Below are 17,104 nucleotides of genomic sequence, written 5' to 3'. Positions count from 1 at the left end.
GAAGAATCCAACGAGAGAGTGAAACATGGGTTTCCCAGCGGGCTGATTCTTTCTAACACCCGCAGGCCGAAGCGAGCCTTAAGTTCATTGCGAACACTCTTAATGTGGCCTGAAATTGAGAAATTGATACCATTTCAGTTTGATCATTGGTAATCAACTTGTCATTGCAAAATAGTACGGACCGAGATCAGGCAAATCCACTTTAAGAACTCTCTTCAAAATTGCGCGGATGCGGTTGTATTCGGCGGTAGACATAAGGTTGCGCCCGGTGCCCAACATCATTAGAGCAGCCGCGTGCTGGGCAAACAACAATGTAATGGAAGTCAGTTGTTAGCTGACTTACAAACACGGGGGGCTTGCCAAATTCGCCCACCTCTGGCTTTCGCAAAGGGTACCACGGAAGCCATGTGTCGGTCCCAGCAGGTTCGGCATCAACATCCACTGGTGGGCGTGGATTGCTTTCGGAGTCGTTGGAAGTGCTTTCAAGGAAAGAGTCGATGTCCACACTGGACTCTCTGTTGTCTTGAGACCAATCCTCAAATCCATTCGGAGCGGATGGATCATATAATGATGCAAGCTCATCGGAGCTTTCGGCCAGGCCATCATCAGATAGATCCATGTGGTGATGGCTGTCTGGCATATCCGCTTGTATATTCTGCTCCTCAGGAAACATCGAACTTGACGATGTTGATACGTTCGGCACTGTGGTGCGAGGGCATAAACCCGGAGTTGCCGTTGCGGACTGAGCCGCAGAGACTCTTTCAAGCTCGAGTCGTACTCGGTCTATATGTGTTTTTAATTTGCTATGTTTGACTTTGTCTTTGAACGTTCTTCCGGTGCACAATTTACAGGTCCACTGTCCCTCGTTTGGACCAGACGTGCATTGCACAAAGTCTAAGGCACAGAATGAACAAAAATGATCTTGATCAAAATATCCAAATCGATACAGGGGCCATGACCGCGAATGAAGGAAGCCTCACGCTCAGCTGCAGTCGCTTGAGCCGCCGAGACAAATCGCATGGTGGATTATGATAATGTGATGTGTGGTAACAAGAAAGACGATTACGAAGATTTTTCCGAATATGAGATATGATAACGAACACTTTCCGATGGGTCACAACGCGAAAGCAAAAGCGAAGAGATCTTCACCTGGGGGTTAACATGTCTTCTGACATGTTTGGTTTGGCTTCCGTATGCTTCTCATGCATTGGAAATACTTTTAAACAGCATGCATGTGATAACTGTCTCAGCCATGAGTTATCGCAAAATTCACGCGTGTTTCGGGTTCATATGAGCTGCGCGTGATCAGCGGCGGATCGCCATGAGCTGGGTTTACGGAATCACCTCCTCTCAGCTCCGCGTGGTGGGAACGGAACGATGTCCTGTGCTGTGGAGCATACTTGGAGCTCGCGACAATGAGACGATTGCATGTTCAGATGTGACTTAGACGAGACAGTGCTCGTGCAGGGGCCGGGTTTCGAAAAACCCCTGCGCTCACGAAATTTTGCCTAAAAACCCTTTAGCGGTGTAGTCTTTGTAAACTCATGCGTCATCGTATCTTTCTTCTTCATTTTATTTTTAACCATGATCTCATTCAAATTCCTGGACAGGTTTCCAGAGCCATCTGAGGCCAAGGAAGTTTACCGCCTGGTGATCTTTTCACACCTTTATGCAAGATGTCTGACAGTGACTGTGATTGAAGAGACCGCCGAGGTGGAGGATCAAAGAGGAATATTTTCTATATTTTGTCAATCGAGCTGAGTACATACATACATATATATTGCAGTACTCAGACAATCGCAGCGCACTGCACTTGTGTGTGTGCGTGACAATGTGCCACAGGTCGAGATGTGACAAATTGGCACTGTTAATACTGCAGTGTGCCGATGGTGAGTGAGGCACAAGTTAGCTTCAGATCCCAAGTCGTAAGAGTGACGAGGGATCTAGCTCCTCCACCATCGGCACGAGTCTAAGTCGGACTACAAAGATGTCACGTAGGTGTATCCTAGTGAAAGACACGCATAACTTCACACACATACAAACAAAGAATAGAAACAATCTCAACAGGCACGAGTACGTACTGCATAGCACTACTACATACTGTCGTTCTTGAAAAGCTTGTCCAAGTTTTCCCTCCAAATTGCTCAAGTTTTTCGGGAAAACTCGGACAAGCTTTTCGAGAACGACAGTACAGTCAAATCGGAAAAGCTTGACCGATTTTGCCCGCAAAAATCGAGCAATTTGGCGGGGAATTTGTGGCAAGCTTTTCTGGTTTGACTGTACATAGTCTACGAGAGTCTGATCCTCCCAGTGTCAGTAAGGACCAGGCGCACGGAACCCAGACCTCTCGTCTCCTTATCTGGTATTCTACTGTCAGAGCGGATTTTGGCTTTCGGAACACCGCCTAGGTTCCTCTGTATAACCAGTGACAGGCCACTCGCTGACACCTGGGTTACCTATCTATTCCCATGCACCACTTCCAGATGTCACAATAGTAGACACTTGATGCTGGTGACTTCTTTCCCAAAGTATGCCCTCTGGATCGTTCCTGGTCACTCAACGACTAACCTTTTCACTTCAACCGCTCCGTCTCATATGAATGGGGTCTATTCTTTTCCATCCGAACGGACTGCCTCTCTCTAGGTCGCCGGCTTTATCCAACTCGGTACTTATCTTCTCTTGGTGGTACCTCTACCACTTCGAAGAACTTCGCGAGGTCCTTCAGTACTTGACCTGGATCGAACGTTTGGGAGGTGATCCTCTACCCGACCTTTCGGCAAGACGAGTGGACGTAGAGACTTGGCACCCACAAGTCTCCAAACTTACCACCCGATTTTATCCGGAAGAGATTCTAGAAATTCAACACTGGGGTGCGTTTCCAGAGTCGATCTTACTGCCGAACCGAGCTAGAGAAGTTGGTAGTACGGCACTCGCAATCTACATGGCCCGGTTGGCCACGCCTTCTCGATATTTCGATCTTTCCCAAGTGTTCGGTCGCGACCTGTCTACGATCGGCCGAATCTGCCGTTGGGTCCAAGCTTGGATGTACGAGCACTGGGGCCATCTATTGCGATGGGATCCGCGACGTTATTCGCCAGCCGTTTTGGAAGGCTTTGCGGCGAGTTTGGTGGAGGCTAAGGGTTGTCCCATGGACAACTGTGTTGGGTTTTTAGACGGTAAGCCCTTTGCCTCTACACCGAGTGATGCTAGGTTTGGCCTAACTGTCTACTTCCAGGAACTGTGTGGCGAATTGCACGTCCTAAGTACAACCAGCGCGCATTTTACAATGGGCACAAGCGTGTTCACAGCCTGAAATACCAGGCTGTAGTCACCCCGGAGTGAGTTCGCCTTTGATTTTTGGTCTGCATCTTCGTGTATGTTAGCTGATGATGCGGTTCCGACGTTGACAAGTGGAATGACAGCGGATCTAACAGAGGCTTTCATTGGCTCGCGCCACGACACAGCTATATTAAGGATGTCAGGCCTGACCGACGTATTAGCACGAGATGCCAAAGGCTTCGGGGGTCGTCAAATGATGTTGTTTGGAGATCAAGGATATCAAAACTCGCCTGTAATGCTCACACCTTACGCTGGTATCAACCTGACTCCGGATCAAGCTTGGTTCAATCATGTCATGGCTACTGTCCGAATTGCAGTTGAACATGAATTTGGTCGTGTCCATAACATCTTCAGAATGTCTCAATACAAAGGTTAGTTGCCATCGATCAGAGTACATTATAACTGGTGATAGACTAATGCTACATAAATTACTGCGCTGGTTCTTGTAGATAACCTCAGATTCTATGTCAACGAGCTAAACCCTTTGTATCACTGCGCAGTGATACTCAAAAACTTCTTGATCTGTTGTGGGCGAGGGCCATTGGGAGGGGTAGCAGCTCCACCAACGTTGGAGGCTTATTTGGATCAGCGTTTCATGGTGCCTGCAATGGAGGTTTGACCTACTTGAATTTAACGGTGATTGGCTCCAATATCGACTTCAGTCTTTCATTGACCCTTTATCTTGTAAAATAAAACAAAAATTTCCATGTGAAGCTCTTTGACAATCGAATGGTTTCATACCTCTCTTGTAGCTTGAGGAATCACTTGGACTTTGCTTGCTTACTTGCAATTTGATTATGAGACTGTTGAATCCTACCCCAACTCACTTGCGTTACGTTTTGCAATTCGAAGCCTTTGCCCAAAAAAAGAGAAGTTCAATATTCAAAATCATACCTTATGATGTAGGTTCTCATTACTCTGGGATACGAGGTTTGCGCCAAATCGCATTTGGATCATTACCCAATGCTGGATTTCCCGGTGAAGTGGCATGACAACCACTTCACCGGTGGTTGCGGTGAAGGCTTTCGCGCGAAAGTCTTAACAAAGGGGCTCGAATGTATTGAGATTATGTTCGGTCACGGTGCAAAAGCATGTGTTTTCATTGGCTACGATATCCTTCAAGTGCCCAGACTTCAAAACATATGGGTGCTCAATCAAAAAGGGATACAAGTAATCAGAATGTAACAGGTTCAAAGCGGGTTCAACTTGTAATGACAACTTCGAGAAATTGGTAAAGTGGAAATGAAATGTACGATTTTTAAGAAGCATGTTGAAAACATTTGTAACAAATGTTTTCAACATGTGATCGAACAGGTGAGGAAGAAATTTCAAAATGATGTGAACCCCTGGGATTCGCAACTGGCTGGATGGGACAAAAGAGGAGAGCGAGGTCAATGTAAAGTCTGACGAAACTCTCAAGTCACTATAGACCTACCGAGTCCATAGGCTCAACTCGTGCGTTGAGCAGGAGTGATGTGTTCGGCTAAAATCTTCAGTACGGAACCCATTTCGTTAAGAGACCCTTGAACACTAGCCATAGAAGTCTTCAGCTCGTCGATCTGGCTGCCGTTCTTTTCCTTATCTTTGCGAGCCTCTTGTAGCTCATCACGACGCAAGCGGAGCGTTTCGCGGGCCATTTCGGAATCAAGGTCAAGCCGTGCCTGATTTTGACCCAACTCACGTTCCCGCTGTTGGTTGGATACCTTGGTCTGTTCAAGGTGTTGTTCCAGGGCTTGCGAGGTGAGCTCATTTGCCTTCTCGGCAGCTTGGCTGCTTTTGAGGGTCACATTCACCATATGACTAACGGATTCGTCACCTTCTAATTTTTTGAGCAAACTGTTCCTGACGACCTTTAAGGAATTACGTGGTCTTGGACCACCTTCGGGATCGTCGGAGGTAGCCTCCTCGTCCGGGTCCATTTGCGCCCGAGGAGGTGCTGACCGAGGTCTGACGGCACGTTCGTCTCGCAGTTCGTTGGCACGAGCTACGGCCTTGGCAGCAGCCTCTTTGGCTGCCTTGGCCTCTTGAACAGTCGCTATCAGGTCCTGAAAGCGTCATGAGATTTTATGAACTTGTCAGCCGAACTCTTCATAAAACATAGGAGATACCACCTTAGATCACAGACGTACCTGTTCTTGAGCCAAAAAAACCTTAATCAATTCACGGAGGTCTTCATCCTTCTCCTGTGTGCCACTGGCGCGTGCGGACGCAGCCTCGGCCTGAGGAAGCCACGTCTTCGAAAGGAAGTCGTACCGATTCCGTAACGTAGTCGTCCTGGGGTTGGATGATAGATTATCAAACAATCCGGCGGCTGCAGGCAGTTTCTGCATGCAATACAGGTCAGTGAACTGAATCGGCACACATGGAATAAAAGGAAGGCTTTGGAAAAAAACTATGTACCTTGATGTACTCGGTACATTGGTGGAAACGCTCGTTGACCTCTTTTTGCACTGCAAAAGGTCTAAAGCTGGCCAAGTGCGAGAGCCAGAACCTGTCCGCTCCTCCCGGAGGTCCCCAACGCATGCGACCCTGAGTCGTATACTTGGGGACCTCCGGCATGGATGATGTGGCGCTGACCTGCCACACTGATTCGGAGGTGAACGGCCATGCCGAAGGACCATCATTTTGATCCTGTCCAATCATACTGGCCGGAGTAGAAGATACGCCGGGTCTGGAAGTCTCAGCCGACTGATTCGCGTTACTCGAAGACTCGGTCGAAGGATTCGAGTGCGCAGGTATAGTCGGCACATGGGCATGAGCCGCCTGAATCACAGGAATTGCACCCACTGGTGTGTTTTCATGGCAAGGGCGATGGACTGGTTCTTGGATACCACGACGCTGAAGGAATTCCGTTGAGTTAATGAAAGGGCGGTTCATGTCCCGTGGGGCCAAAATTGGGCGCTCAGTCGAGAGGTTAACCACTGGGCCAGTGGGTGGTAAGTCTGAGGCCGTAGACAAAAGCCGTCCAAACGGTCGATATTGGACGGTAGGCGTGACTTTGGCACCTGTGACCTGAGTGACCGGTGTCACCGTGTGAACCGGTGGGTGCTCACCTAGCAAAGCGGTGGGTGGAGCTTGGGTAGGCACTCGAGGTGGCTTACGAACCCAAGGGGTTCGTAAGGGGACTGTTCGAGACGGTGAACCACAGCGACGAGTGCGAGGATGTGCAACACTGGGGTCTTCACCGGGATGTATCACCGGTGAGATCTTCCTAACAAGGGGGTTTTCAACCCCCTTTTGAGCCTTCGGTGACGTGGAAGAGGGGGTTTGGGTCGATAACAGAGGCACAGTCTTGGGTTCGGCCATCTCTCTTCGAGCAGAGGTCAATCGGACAGCTACAAAATTATGGTGTCAAATTAGTCAGATTCATCATGACACCATAGCTCGTTCACGTTCATCAACGCACCTGAAGGGCCAGGATCTAGCTCCTGGTGTTCTCCTTCCGAATCGACCAAGAGCTCTCGCATGACCTCGTCTTCGCCCGACGAGGAAGAAGGGCGTGATGGGCGAAGCACATCAAGGTTGTAGCGCGCTGAAGCAGCCGCCTCACGCCTAGGCGTCAGGCCATCGCGTGACCATGGCAGGGGATCTGACCGATGATCCAAGCCATTCATGGCCCTTGCAGCATTACATACGCTATTGAAAGAGACCGCACAAGAGTCATCTGAAATGACTCTTGTCGAGCGCCAGTCGACAATATTCGCGTAGTCCTTCCTGGACCGCCATAACGGATGAGACGAGTCGTGTGTGAACGACTCCGCAGGAACCCGGCCAGGTCTACGGGTGGGTCACTGTTAGTCTTTGCCGCCGAGTGGCGAGAAGGAGTCACCACAGGGCTCACCTGGGTCCGCTAGGCACCCACACTGCCCCTGGAGCCGCCAGAAACGCCTCGGTAGAGCTCGGTGGTGCCGTCTTGGCGGTAGGAAACCCATCGATGTGACCTGCACTGGATGGTTGTGGCCACTGCAAGGCCGGAAACGCAAGAGACATAAGCTGCCCGTACCACATGATTTGCTTGGCTGATCCTACGCAACCTGACTTACCGACGGTAGAACCTGAGGGACATGGCGTGTCGCAGCCCCATCTGCCTCTTGGGCCGGCGAGACAGTCGATGCCGCCACCGGGCTCCGTTGACTCTGTTCAAAGAGGCCAAAACTTTGTTAGCAAACGTTGACACAGGTTATTTGCTTTTGATGCGAATCGTAACCAAATACTCACAGGGGAGAAAGCCCAATTTTCATTACGCTCAAACTCAATGGAACCGAACGCCACGGTGTTTCCAAGGGCACCGGCAGGCCGGCCTTGTAATTCGACATTGGGGGTGGGGACATGTGGCCACGGTGTTGAATTGGTCCCTGGGCGCGGATCCACATTACCGGCCTGGCGGTAGGTAGCAAACAGCAAAGACCGTTCAAGCCATAGTAGTCATATTATCCATAGCAAACAATCGCACTTACCTGGACAGGCAACCCGTTTGTTATGTTCAGACCGCTTATGGGTGACCAGCTAGCTCGCGAGTTCGGTAGCGACATATTTAACTGAAGGGGACCAAAGGTCAAACCATTAGTTTTCCCTAGTACTTTGACACGAGGGCATGGAGGGTAGGAACTTACTTGAGTGTATATATGATTTTCCTTGCTAGCTAGAAGAAACCATGTAAGCGAGCCGAATCACACCGAAATATCTTATTCAAGAGGATCAAAAACACTGACGCGAATATGGATTAAAAAAGTTTAGAAAATTATAGGTAGCTACGACGAAGGAGGTCAAATGCGAAAATGACTACAAAACCACCGCCTGAACAAAACGAAAGAAACCAACCACGCAGATACGAACTTCAAGGATCTTGTGACTGAGGATATCGGAACTTCGGCGGGATATATGCACACCAGCATATATATCATATATGCACGACCTTTCACAGAAAGGGTCTTTCAAAAGCCATACGTGTATGCTGTGAGTGAAGCTCACGAAGGTTAACTAGACGAGGCAAAAAGTACGGAACTGCAAGAGAGTGCAAGATAAACCACTTACGAAAGGACATCCAATCGCGTTTTAGACGTCAAAAATCTGATTTAGTAGGGAAATAAAAAGATCATGAAAGTAGAACTTTTTATTTCCTTACTACCCAATGCTACCAATCTGGGGTGAGGCAAAGAGCAACATCTTAGCCTCATCATTTGTGGGCGGTAGAAGACGTGCCTCACTGAAACTATCTGAGGCACGACTTCCAGAAGCCTACTGAATCGCTAATCCCAGCACGAATGGCGTCTCAGATTGAAAAATCACCCCAATCTGAGACTCGTATGTGATCAAACGTGGAAAACGAAAGCGTTTGGTACTACGAAGACCTGGGATTCTGCGCCTGGTCCTTAGTGAGTCTCATTGGCACGCCGTTATTCTACCTGGAAGATCTCGGTCAAATAACCGTGAGAACAGAGGTATTTGACTATACCTCGCTTTGCACGGTAACACGTACTCGGGTAATGCTGATTGCTCGGGTCGGGAGATCCCCGGGGGATCTCCCGACGGTTGGTATACACGCGAATGATAACTCGAATATCATTCGCGTGTATACCGCTCGGAAGAATATCAGGCAAAACGTTAAATTGCATGCCTGAAGATGAGCTACACGACTTTACAAACTTGGGAAAATCTATCACTTTGGAATGTGTGCTTGTCGAAGGGAAAGGGTAGAAAATGAAATCTATGTTCGGTCACGAGAGACAGGGAAATAAAGGATGATAAGAAAATTTGGAAAAATCTGAGATGTTAATGCTGAAGGTTACGCGGTCTTCCCACCGTTTTTAGTTGTGCAGCTAACATCGCCCTTTTGAATGAAGACGTTCGTCGAAAAGGCTGGCTAAGTGTTTAACAATGGGAAAGTTAGCGGATTTGTTTGGTAGAACACCCTTCAGAGTGCAAGTCAAGAGCTTCAAAATACCCTTCACGAACAGCGTGAGTGGCACGTTCGATGCCTGCCAAAGTGCCGTTTGTTACGAGATCTTCGGATGAGTATTTCAACTCCAACTGCGTCGTAAGTCGAGCATAAGGAAAAAGTTCGTCGAGTGCGAGCTGTTTGAGTGCTTTGCGTGCGTCGCAAGGTTCTGGTTCTTCCGTTGGATTTGGGGTCGGTGGTGTTAATGTGTGTAGCGGAATGCTTGGTGATAGAGGCCATGGGTGGTATGGTATTGAATGAATCAGAGTGAGATGGACGTTGACAGTAATTGTGTTTCATTCAACATTAGTGTCGCTTCAATAGTTTTCACAATTAGGAATGGCTGGTTCTCACACTTCTACACAATTTCTAGATGTAACAAACGGAGGAACCGAGTCAGGTGGACGGTTGGTTGTTTATCTAACGTCCGTAGGTACGGGGGCTGCAGACATTTCAGCGTGCATTGTGCCAAAGAGTCCCCATAACTGAGAAGCATTGACAGGGGTTGGCGACTTGTATAAGCTATCATTTGGTTGATTGATGGTAACTTGAGGAGTCGGGAGCCTCTCGAGGCGCAACTGCCGTGCGTCGAGGTGAAGGCGGATGGTATGACCTGAAATTTGTCCTTCAGCCTGGTAAGGAATTGTGTGATTGTAGAGCTGTGGGTTTTGGGATGTGTACCTACGTCAGCTGCTGCATCAAAAGCTAGTTAATAAGTGACTAACACCATTTCATCCGAAGTTAGAAACCAAGCAACTGGGGTACCACTGCCGGTAACAGGATTCCGGATGACTAGCGTAATCAGAGTGAGTTTGACACTGCGTCATCTGGGGATTTCAAGCTTTTGGCAAACATGGGTAGAGTCAAAGCAGACGACGTCTACGCCGTGGCGGAGGAGTTGTTGCCGTTGCCAAGGTGAAAAGAAACCTATGTGAATTTGGTTATGACTAGACCGAATGTCGTTATAGATGTGCCATCCGCGTTCCGTAAGACGGTGGAGCCAGGCTTGAAGTGAGGCAAATGGACAGTTGGCAAGTGTTGCCATTCGGTTTTCGCGTTTACGCATGCGGTTCCGTACATCGGAGTATTTGATGTTGAATCCCTCTGGAACAGCTGTGAGCAGATCACCATCCTCCTATGATTGGTGGTCCAAAAGTAAGTACTGGATTAGAGGGTTGGGTCCATGTTAGGCTTCCAATACTCCGGTGAGAAGGTGGGCTACACCGTTTTGCCTTTCGGCTTGGAAGGTCCAAGGTGACAAGGAGGTCATGGCAAACGTAACATGGTCGACATTGCCCGGTATTTGAGGAAGCGTGCAGCGGAAGACGGGTCAGGAAACCAAGGCGGTGTTCGTGCCGTATTGCAAATGAACCGGTTAGATGAGGGGTTCAAGTCAAATCCGGGAGTTGGTTGTGCTAAGGTGACGAGAGGAAATGGAAGCCAGTTGTACACATTGACAATCATGGGGAGATGGTGCCGGCTCGTCCTGGTCACCTTTGCCGCCGTCGTGTTTGGAGGTGTGTCGTCTGTGAATCTGTAGCTCACGTCAGGATGTGAGTTTGCCGTCTGGCGAGGTTTGGATGGCCGCTGTGAAGCCATTATGAGCTGGTACAATCCACCTTTGGGGGTATTGTTTGCGACAAGAAAGCAAAGCCGTTTCTGGCCTGTCCTTTCACCCAAAACACAAACGTAAAAATGAAAGTCTCAGCAACTCCCCCCCACAGCGTTCCGCTGCCGCCTATATTATTCACAGTGTGAATCCAGCGTGAATCCATGTATCCTTACAATCCCGTGTTGCCGCGACATTGGCGACATTTGTGGATTCACGTGCAAAGTAATTGCATTTACAGCACCTTACATTGTACTCGAGCCGAGGATTTGCCGCCTATCGCAATCATCCTGGCAAGTCCACGCCGTTTGTCGACAACCGAGTCCAGTAAGCGGACATGTTTCTCCGACGACGTTCAAAGCAATTACGGTGTGTACGGGCAGCTCACTGCGACGAATGGTCGTAGCCGGAGGACGGCCTGAGTGGCCTTCGGCCCCAGCTGGCGCGCCGTGACAATGCAGCATCCAGTCGCTTCTCGGTGGCATTACAATCCTTGCTCATAGCCAGCGTTCCCTCCCGTCGGGGATCATAACATCCTTTCAGTGCGAATTTTACTTTCAACATTGCGGTCAATGCCGCCGACAACTTACAGCGTTTGGGTACATCCAAAATCATGAATCACGGTCCATCCAACAATTTTGTCCGTCTTTGCGTCAATCCCCGTCCCTTTCGCACCGCGGGCCTCCAACCACCGCGGAACCCTGTATTCTTCCACTACCAGTCGAGTCGAGGAGAGATGTAAAATCGACTGGTAGTGGATTTTGCGTGTTCTCAACTGTTCTCAGATAACACTTGAGAATGGACCCCGATACAGGCTCACACTTGGCCAAGATTTTTTTCAAAATCTTGACCCGAACTTGACCAAATCCGGCTTCAGAGGCCCTACGGTACCCGTGGCTGTAACCCGGTCCCAGTGGCATCAAATTCTGAACCCCGTCCACAAACGTTCAGGTATTCTTACTTTCAAGAATCATCATATCATCAATTTCGATATTCATCATATTCACCTTCGATACACCTCACAGATATGGGAGGAAAGAACAAACCAAAAAATCTTCTCGGCAACATGGGTTTCAGGTCAAAGCGGCGTCGAAAGGCTGCCACTCCCCCTAAGATCACTCCTCAACAAGCCCAATCGATCTCGGCTTCTCTCGGCATCACTAACCAGCCTGTTCACGGTTCGAATGCAAATCTCAAGGACTCACTCAATGATCCCGTATTGGCTCAATACATGCCTTTTCCGTACCAACCAGAACCCTCTACTCCTCCGATCCCTGACGATGCCGATCACTTTGCTCAAGAAAGTCGTGAATATTGGAAAGAAGAGGCTCGAAGACGTCAAAAACTTCAGTGGAAAGAAATTGAAGTTCCGATGACTGCTACTTATCTAGAACTTCAGCATAAAACAAGGAATTGGACTTCTGAAGCCTCGTACCTCGATCAAAATATACACTGTCAATGCTCCGATTCTGAACTCACATTGCAACCCCTTGATCTTATCGACATCTTAGGATTTCACAGCAAAACCTATATTTCTTTCTGTGTGTGCATGCCCAAACCTGTACGCCTTCTACACCATGGATACATATCAAGCTCGCCTCAATCTCCACAGACAGCCTTCTCAGTACGGGTCCTCCAATTTCATCATCAACTTTGGAATACGACTACGATTTCAAGTACCGGATTCATCAATGGATTAATGTCATTTCTCAATCTACGAAGCAAAACCAACCTGAAACCTCAATCTTATAAATACCGATCACTGATTCATGAACGTGATCTCAGAAGACAATTCTCCAACTCAGTCAACATGTATCGATCAATCATGCTCTGTACGAAGAAAATTTATAACGAAGGCCTCACACTTTCAAACGCTCAACTATTGGCTGATCGCTGTGGTAGATGTTTTGGACCAGCAATTAATGAAGAACATTTACCTCAAGAGCCACATGTTATTGTTGCTTTAGATGGTAATTTTCAACATAGGCATTACACCCAGTCAAGCAAAGATAATCCTACCGAAGACGAGTATCCGGAGATTTTTATAAAACCGTCTGATATGAAAAAGCACGAGATTCTTCAGCATTCGACCGAAGCCCAAGCCAAGAACATTAAGGTAGGAATTACAAATTAATCTTACATCAAAACTTATAGCTAACTCAATTTTAATTTAGAATCCCTGCTCTGACTCTCACACCGCAGCAAACGATGTGAGGAACTCAACCTCATGGAAAAGAAGTGATGATACCGGTCTCTTTGGATGTACTTGCCGCCACGATGTGCCCTTGAAGTTAGCCAATATCTACAAAACGGGTGAAAAGTAAGTGATATAATTTCACTTGACATATTCCAATATCTCAACGTTAATTTCTGGTTTTGATACTTGTCTGCAGGCTTTACTATCCATTGAGTATCCTCGATCAATTGTTGCGGGATTTGCCAGATATCATAATAGGAGTTCTATATGACATCGGGTGTCAGCTTGACGCACATATAAAAAAGGCAAGTGATTTCATAATATACCAACCTTTCAAGCTTAATACTAATGCCATTTTGTCTAAAGAGAAACTTATTTGAACAAATTGCAGATAGACTTAAATTTGGCACATCGGTTTTTCACGCTTATGTACATAACTGGGCATGTCAAGTACTCTACAACCCGCGCTTCAACAATTTTTGGGGATTGACAGATGGTGAAGGACTCGAACGGTTCTGGTCGTTCTTATCTTTATTGGTAGCGGTGAATCGCATATCCACACGACTCCATCGACTTCTCAACATAAATTGGCGGGCCGACTATTTTATGGAAATCACTTTGAAAACAACAGGTATGTAGATTTTAGCGTATTTGATTAGCCTGATCAGAAGCTGATTCTGATTTGATGCAGCTGATTGGCTTTTACGCCACCTACGCAATGCTAATACTGTATTACGTGACACTCGGAACGCCCTGTCCAAATTATCAAGGGAGAAAAGTTCACTATTCCCCACAATCTGCTATACTTACGAGTTCCTGCGTGAACAATGGATCATGGAGCGCAACTCTCAAAACAAGAGATGTCATATTCAAGACGAACAAAAAATCGAACTTGGTCGATTACTATGCTTAGAAGAGATGGCTCAAGAAATCTGGTGAATAGTGTCAATTAAATTTTCAGTTCAAAAAAGGCAAGCTTACATTTCAATGGATTGAATTAAGGGATCGAGATGCGCATGATGTCGATGAAGCCATTTCCAGGCTCAATGAACACAGCAAAATCAAGCAAAAGATTGAAAAACAACGTTCGAAGATCGGTTCTGAAGCGATCTTGAACAATCTGAATGGTAAACAATTACATTTATATCTTAGACCGAGTAATTATCGTGCTCACCTGCCTTTTTTTGGACTGCAGCACAAGAACAAGACCAGATTTTGAAAATATGGTATGCAAAGCAAGAAGTTCGTAATCAGTTTGTGGCTATTTGTGAGCAGAAACGGCCACTGGAGGTTAGCCGACGCGATGGGAAGAATTCCAGCATCGGTAAGTGACTCATTATTCTAACATTGCTTCTTTCAGCTTTTATTTCCAACTGATCATATGGGTTTCATCAATGCGCAGGTTACAATGACAAAACTCACTTGCTTAAGTCACTCCGCGACCAGGCCGCGAAATTGAAGACAAAACTGGAGATCTATCAGAAGCTGGTAGTATCGTATTCTACCACTTCTCCACATCAATCACAACCGCCAAGCATCTCCTACCTCGACCTTCTCAAAATCGACTTTGATCACTCGTTTTGGAACGATGGCCTCTTTACCAACGGACGTGAGCCTTGGGCAGTCGATGCTAACACACAGCACGGAATGCGCCAGGTTGCATACTATGATCGAGCCAATGAAGAGATCCGTCGATTGGGGTGGGAAGTTAGAAGAGTGATGCGATGGTCGATTGATTTGCACAATACCCTATCAACTCATCTTTGCCGACTTCAGGCACAGGGTCCTCCTGAGGAAGATCACCTTCCACTGGTTGATCATCCGGCTTTTAAATCGCTTAGCAGTGCTGGTAAGATCAAAGCTTCATGTATCATCTTGAATGAAAGGCTAGTGCGAATATTCAACTTGCAAGCTGACTGGAACAAGTGTCTGGGTGAGGTACTTCATAACACGCCATCGCAAGAAGGCGACATCGATCTGAAATTGAGCTGGAAAAATCAAATTCAAACAATTCATCATATGTACTCACAGGATGCGATTTCATTGAATCCAGGTATAGTGACTAATTTGTGGGCGGTAAAAAATACTCAGGCAACTAATCAACTAGATGATGAAGTCATACCTAATCATGATTATACAAGTGAAGGTGTTACTAATACTGATGGAGATTTGAATGGAGACTCAAGTGATGAAGACATCGATCTGGAATGGGAGGATCTTAATGAAGCAATGATGTGATATCATTATATCTTTGTAATGTTTTTCAATCATTTGAGAGTACACGAGCAATTGTATGAATATGTTTCTGAATTGAATAAACACAGTAGGCTTTTGTCTTTTTCATACATATGTGAGACACAAATTTAAGCCCATGGGTACAAATTTTTACCCTCACCAGAATGTGACTTATTTTATGGCCCATTCACATGTTGAGTATTTGTGTTGGTAACCTTTCATAAGGCATCTACACTAAATGTACAGAATTCAGAAAAATTATCTCAATGATACTTGAAAGATAAGAGAAATATCAGAATACCATTACAAAACCCCAATCGATTTTCACAGCCCAAGTCTGGCTGTTCTTTGTGAGTGAAAGTGTTTGGAAGTTCATTTGATTAGTGACTTAATTACAGCATGTGCTTCAGTAGATTTTCCAAACAAAGCAGGTTTTGGGAGACTTTGTGGTCAGAGGAGTGCAACAAGAATAGCAAAAATGGAACCAAGTTGAACAAACTTGAGTATAAGGGTAAGTTGATGGAGGGGATATATGGGACTTAGATTAGGTCTGAAGAGTACTTGAATAGAGGTTGATCTAGCATTCGCCCCAGAATGATTTACAAATTCAATACTAGAATGAAGAATGAAGATAAGTTGAATGACCTACCATATTAATTGCAATGAAAGAATGAAATGCAGAACCGAATTTTCCTTACTTGTCCTTTTTATCTTTAGGTCTAAAAAAAGAGTGGTGCATGTGTGGATGTTGAGACACATAGTAGAAAGAATCAAGTCTCGAGAGCAATAGAGAGCAATAGAGCATTGTATAAATACACTTGTAATGCCCATTGAAATTTTATATGCAATGTTATGTGCAAATTAGGTGCTGATTGGTAAATATTGTACTGATTGGTAAATACATACGTGGTTATGGAGATCCCCAGACATGTCAGACAAGCTTTATGATGGTATATTATGAAATGTATAGCATTGCCTGAAAGTTTGAGCCTATAATGGAGGCATTTGAACCACAGACAAATCCCCTACTAGCACTTATGTCCTTGCAAGTCAGTGTGCTGGATGGGGATTACATGTGGGGCTATGGAGATTTCCACACATGCCAAGGATGTAATTTCATAGAAAATATATAAAGCCCCATAATTGGCGGGAAAAATGAGCCAACTTTCAAGGCATTTGAGCCATAAACAAAAAAGTTATCAGAATTCTTGCCCATGTAGTGTAGTCAAAACCACAAAATAGTACTGAACCGGAAAACCCTGGAATACAATATCAACACTGTTTGTGAGTTTGTATGAGTGAGTGATTGCAATAAGTAATATAACTAAGTGAACTTGCAAAGTTAAACCTGTGATATATTGAGCTTCTCACTGTGATGTTGTGTGGTTAGTGGCAGTGAGTATGAGGTCCGCTATAGAGGTATATAGGCACAATTATGGGTGGGGGGACCAAAAAAAAAAAAAGTTGAGATTTTTGGTTTATTCCATAGGTTTATGTGAAATAAGAAAGGCGTTTTTTTTTTGCTTTATCTCAAAAAACAAAAAAAAATTCCTTATACACCGTTCAGGAAAAAAGCACCTAAAAAATCATTAATAAGGCTATAAGTGGTTCTTTGCGTGGTGTGTGGGTGTCCACCATAGTTCATATTTATAGCCCAATCTTACAGAAATCCAAAACAGCTTCAACTTTTGGGTTTGCACAAAAACTCTAGAAGTTTTACTTGTCCAGTGTGTTTTCACAACATTGCAAATATAGGGGTACAAAAGCCACTACAAGAGCCATAAGT

At 46.1% G+C, this 17,104-nt stretch overlaps 4 protein-coding genes across 4 annotated transcripts; 3 read left to right on the top strand and 1 right to left on the bottom strand.

The window, feature by feature from the left end:
* Positions 1–153: 153 nt before the first annotated feature.
* Positions 154–1,020, bottom strand: MELLADRAFT_95711 (uncharacterized protein; the record flags this gene model as incomplete). Its single annotated transcript, XM_007418248.1, has 3 exons — positions 154–297; positions 344–894; positions 981–1,020. The coding sequence occupies 3 exons, from the start codon at positions 1,018–1,020 to the stop codon at positions 154–156; spliced, it is 735 nt and encodes a 244-aa protein (XP_007418310.1).
* Positions 1,021–9,313: 8,293 nt separating this feature from the next.
* MELLADRAFT_113572 (uncharacterized protein) lies at positions 9,314–10,196 on the top strand (the record flags this gene model as incomplete). The annotated part of the gene is made up of 5 exons (XM_007418257.1): positions 9,314–9,376; positions 9,602–9,710; positions 9,800–9,860; positions 10,023–10,083; positions 10,119–10,196. The coding sequence occupies 5 exons, from the start codon at positions 9,314–9,316 to the stop codon at positions 10,194–10,196; spliced, it is 372 nt and encodes a 123-aa protein (XP_007418319.1).
* A 543-nt stretch (positions 10,197–10,739) lies between these two features.
* MELLADRAFT_69340 (uncharacterized protein) lies at positions 10,740–13,020 on the top strand (the record flags this gene model as incomplete). The annotated part of the gene is made up of 5 exons (XM_007418224.1): positions 10,740–10,794; positions 10,818–10,830; positions 11,128–11,255; positions 11,912–12,427; positions 12,692–13,020. The coding sequence occupies 5 exons, from the start codon at positions 10,740–10,742 to the stop codon at positions 13,018–13,020; spliced, it is 1,041 nt and encodes a 346-aa protein (XP_007418286.1).
* An 890-nt stretch (positions 13,021–13,910) lies between these two features.
* MELLADRAFT_69339 (uncharacterized protein) lies at positions 13,911–15,321 on the top strand (the record flags this gene model as incomplete). Its single annotated transcript, XM_007418223.1, has 4 exons — positions 13,911–14,018; positions 14,045–14,210; positions 14,279–14,407; positions 14,486–15,321. 4 exons carry the CDS (start codon positions 13,911–13,913, stop codon positions 15,319–15,321), a joined length of 1,239 nt encoding a protein of 412 aa, XP_007418285.1.
* Positions 15,322–17,104: the final 1,783 nt, after the last annotated feature.

The sequence above is a fragment of the Melampsora larici-populina genome (genome assembly GCF_000204055.1).
Source record: "Melampsora larici-populina 98AG31 unplaced genomic scaffold MELLAscaffold_87, whole genome shotgun sequence".
NCBI classification, from domain to species: Eukaryota; Fungi; Basidiomycota; class Pucciniomycetes; order Pucciniales; family Melampsoraceae; genus Melampsora; species Melampsora laricis-populina.
Note: the sequence above shows the minus strand (reverse complement) of the source record. Positions and strands in the feature narration are given on the sequence as shown.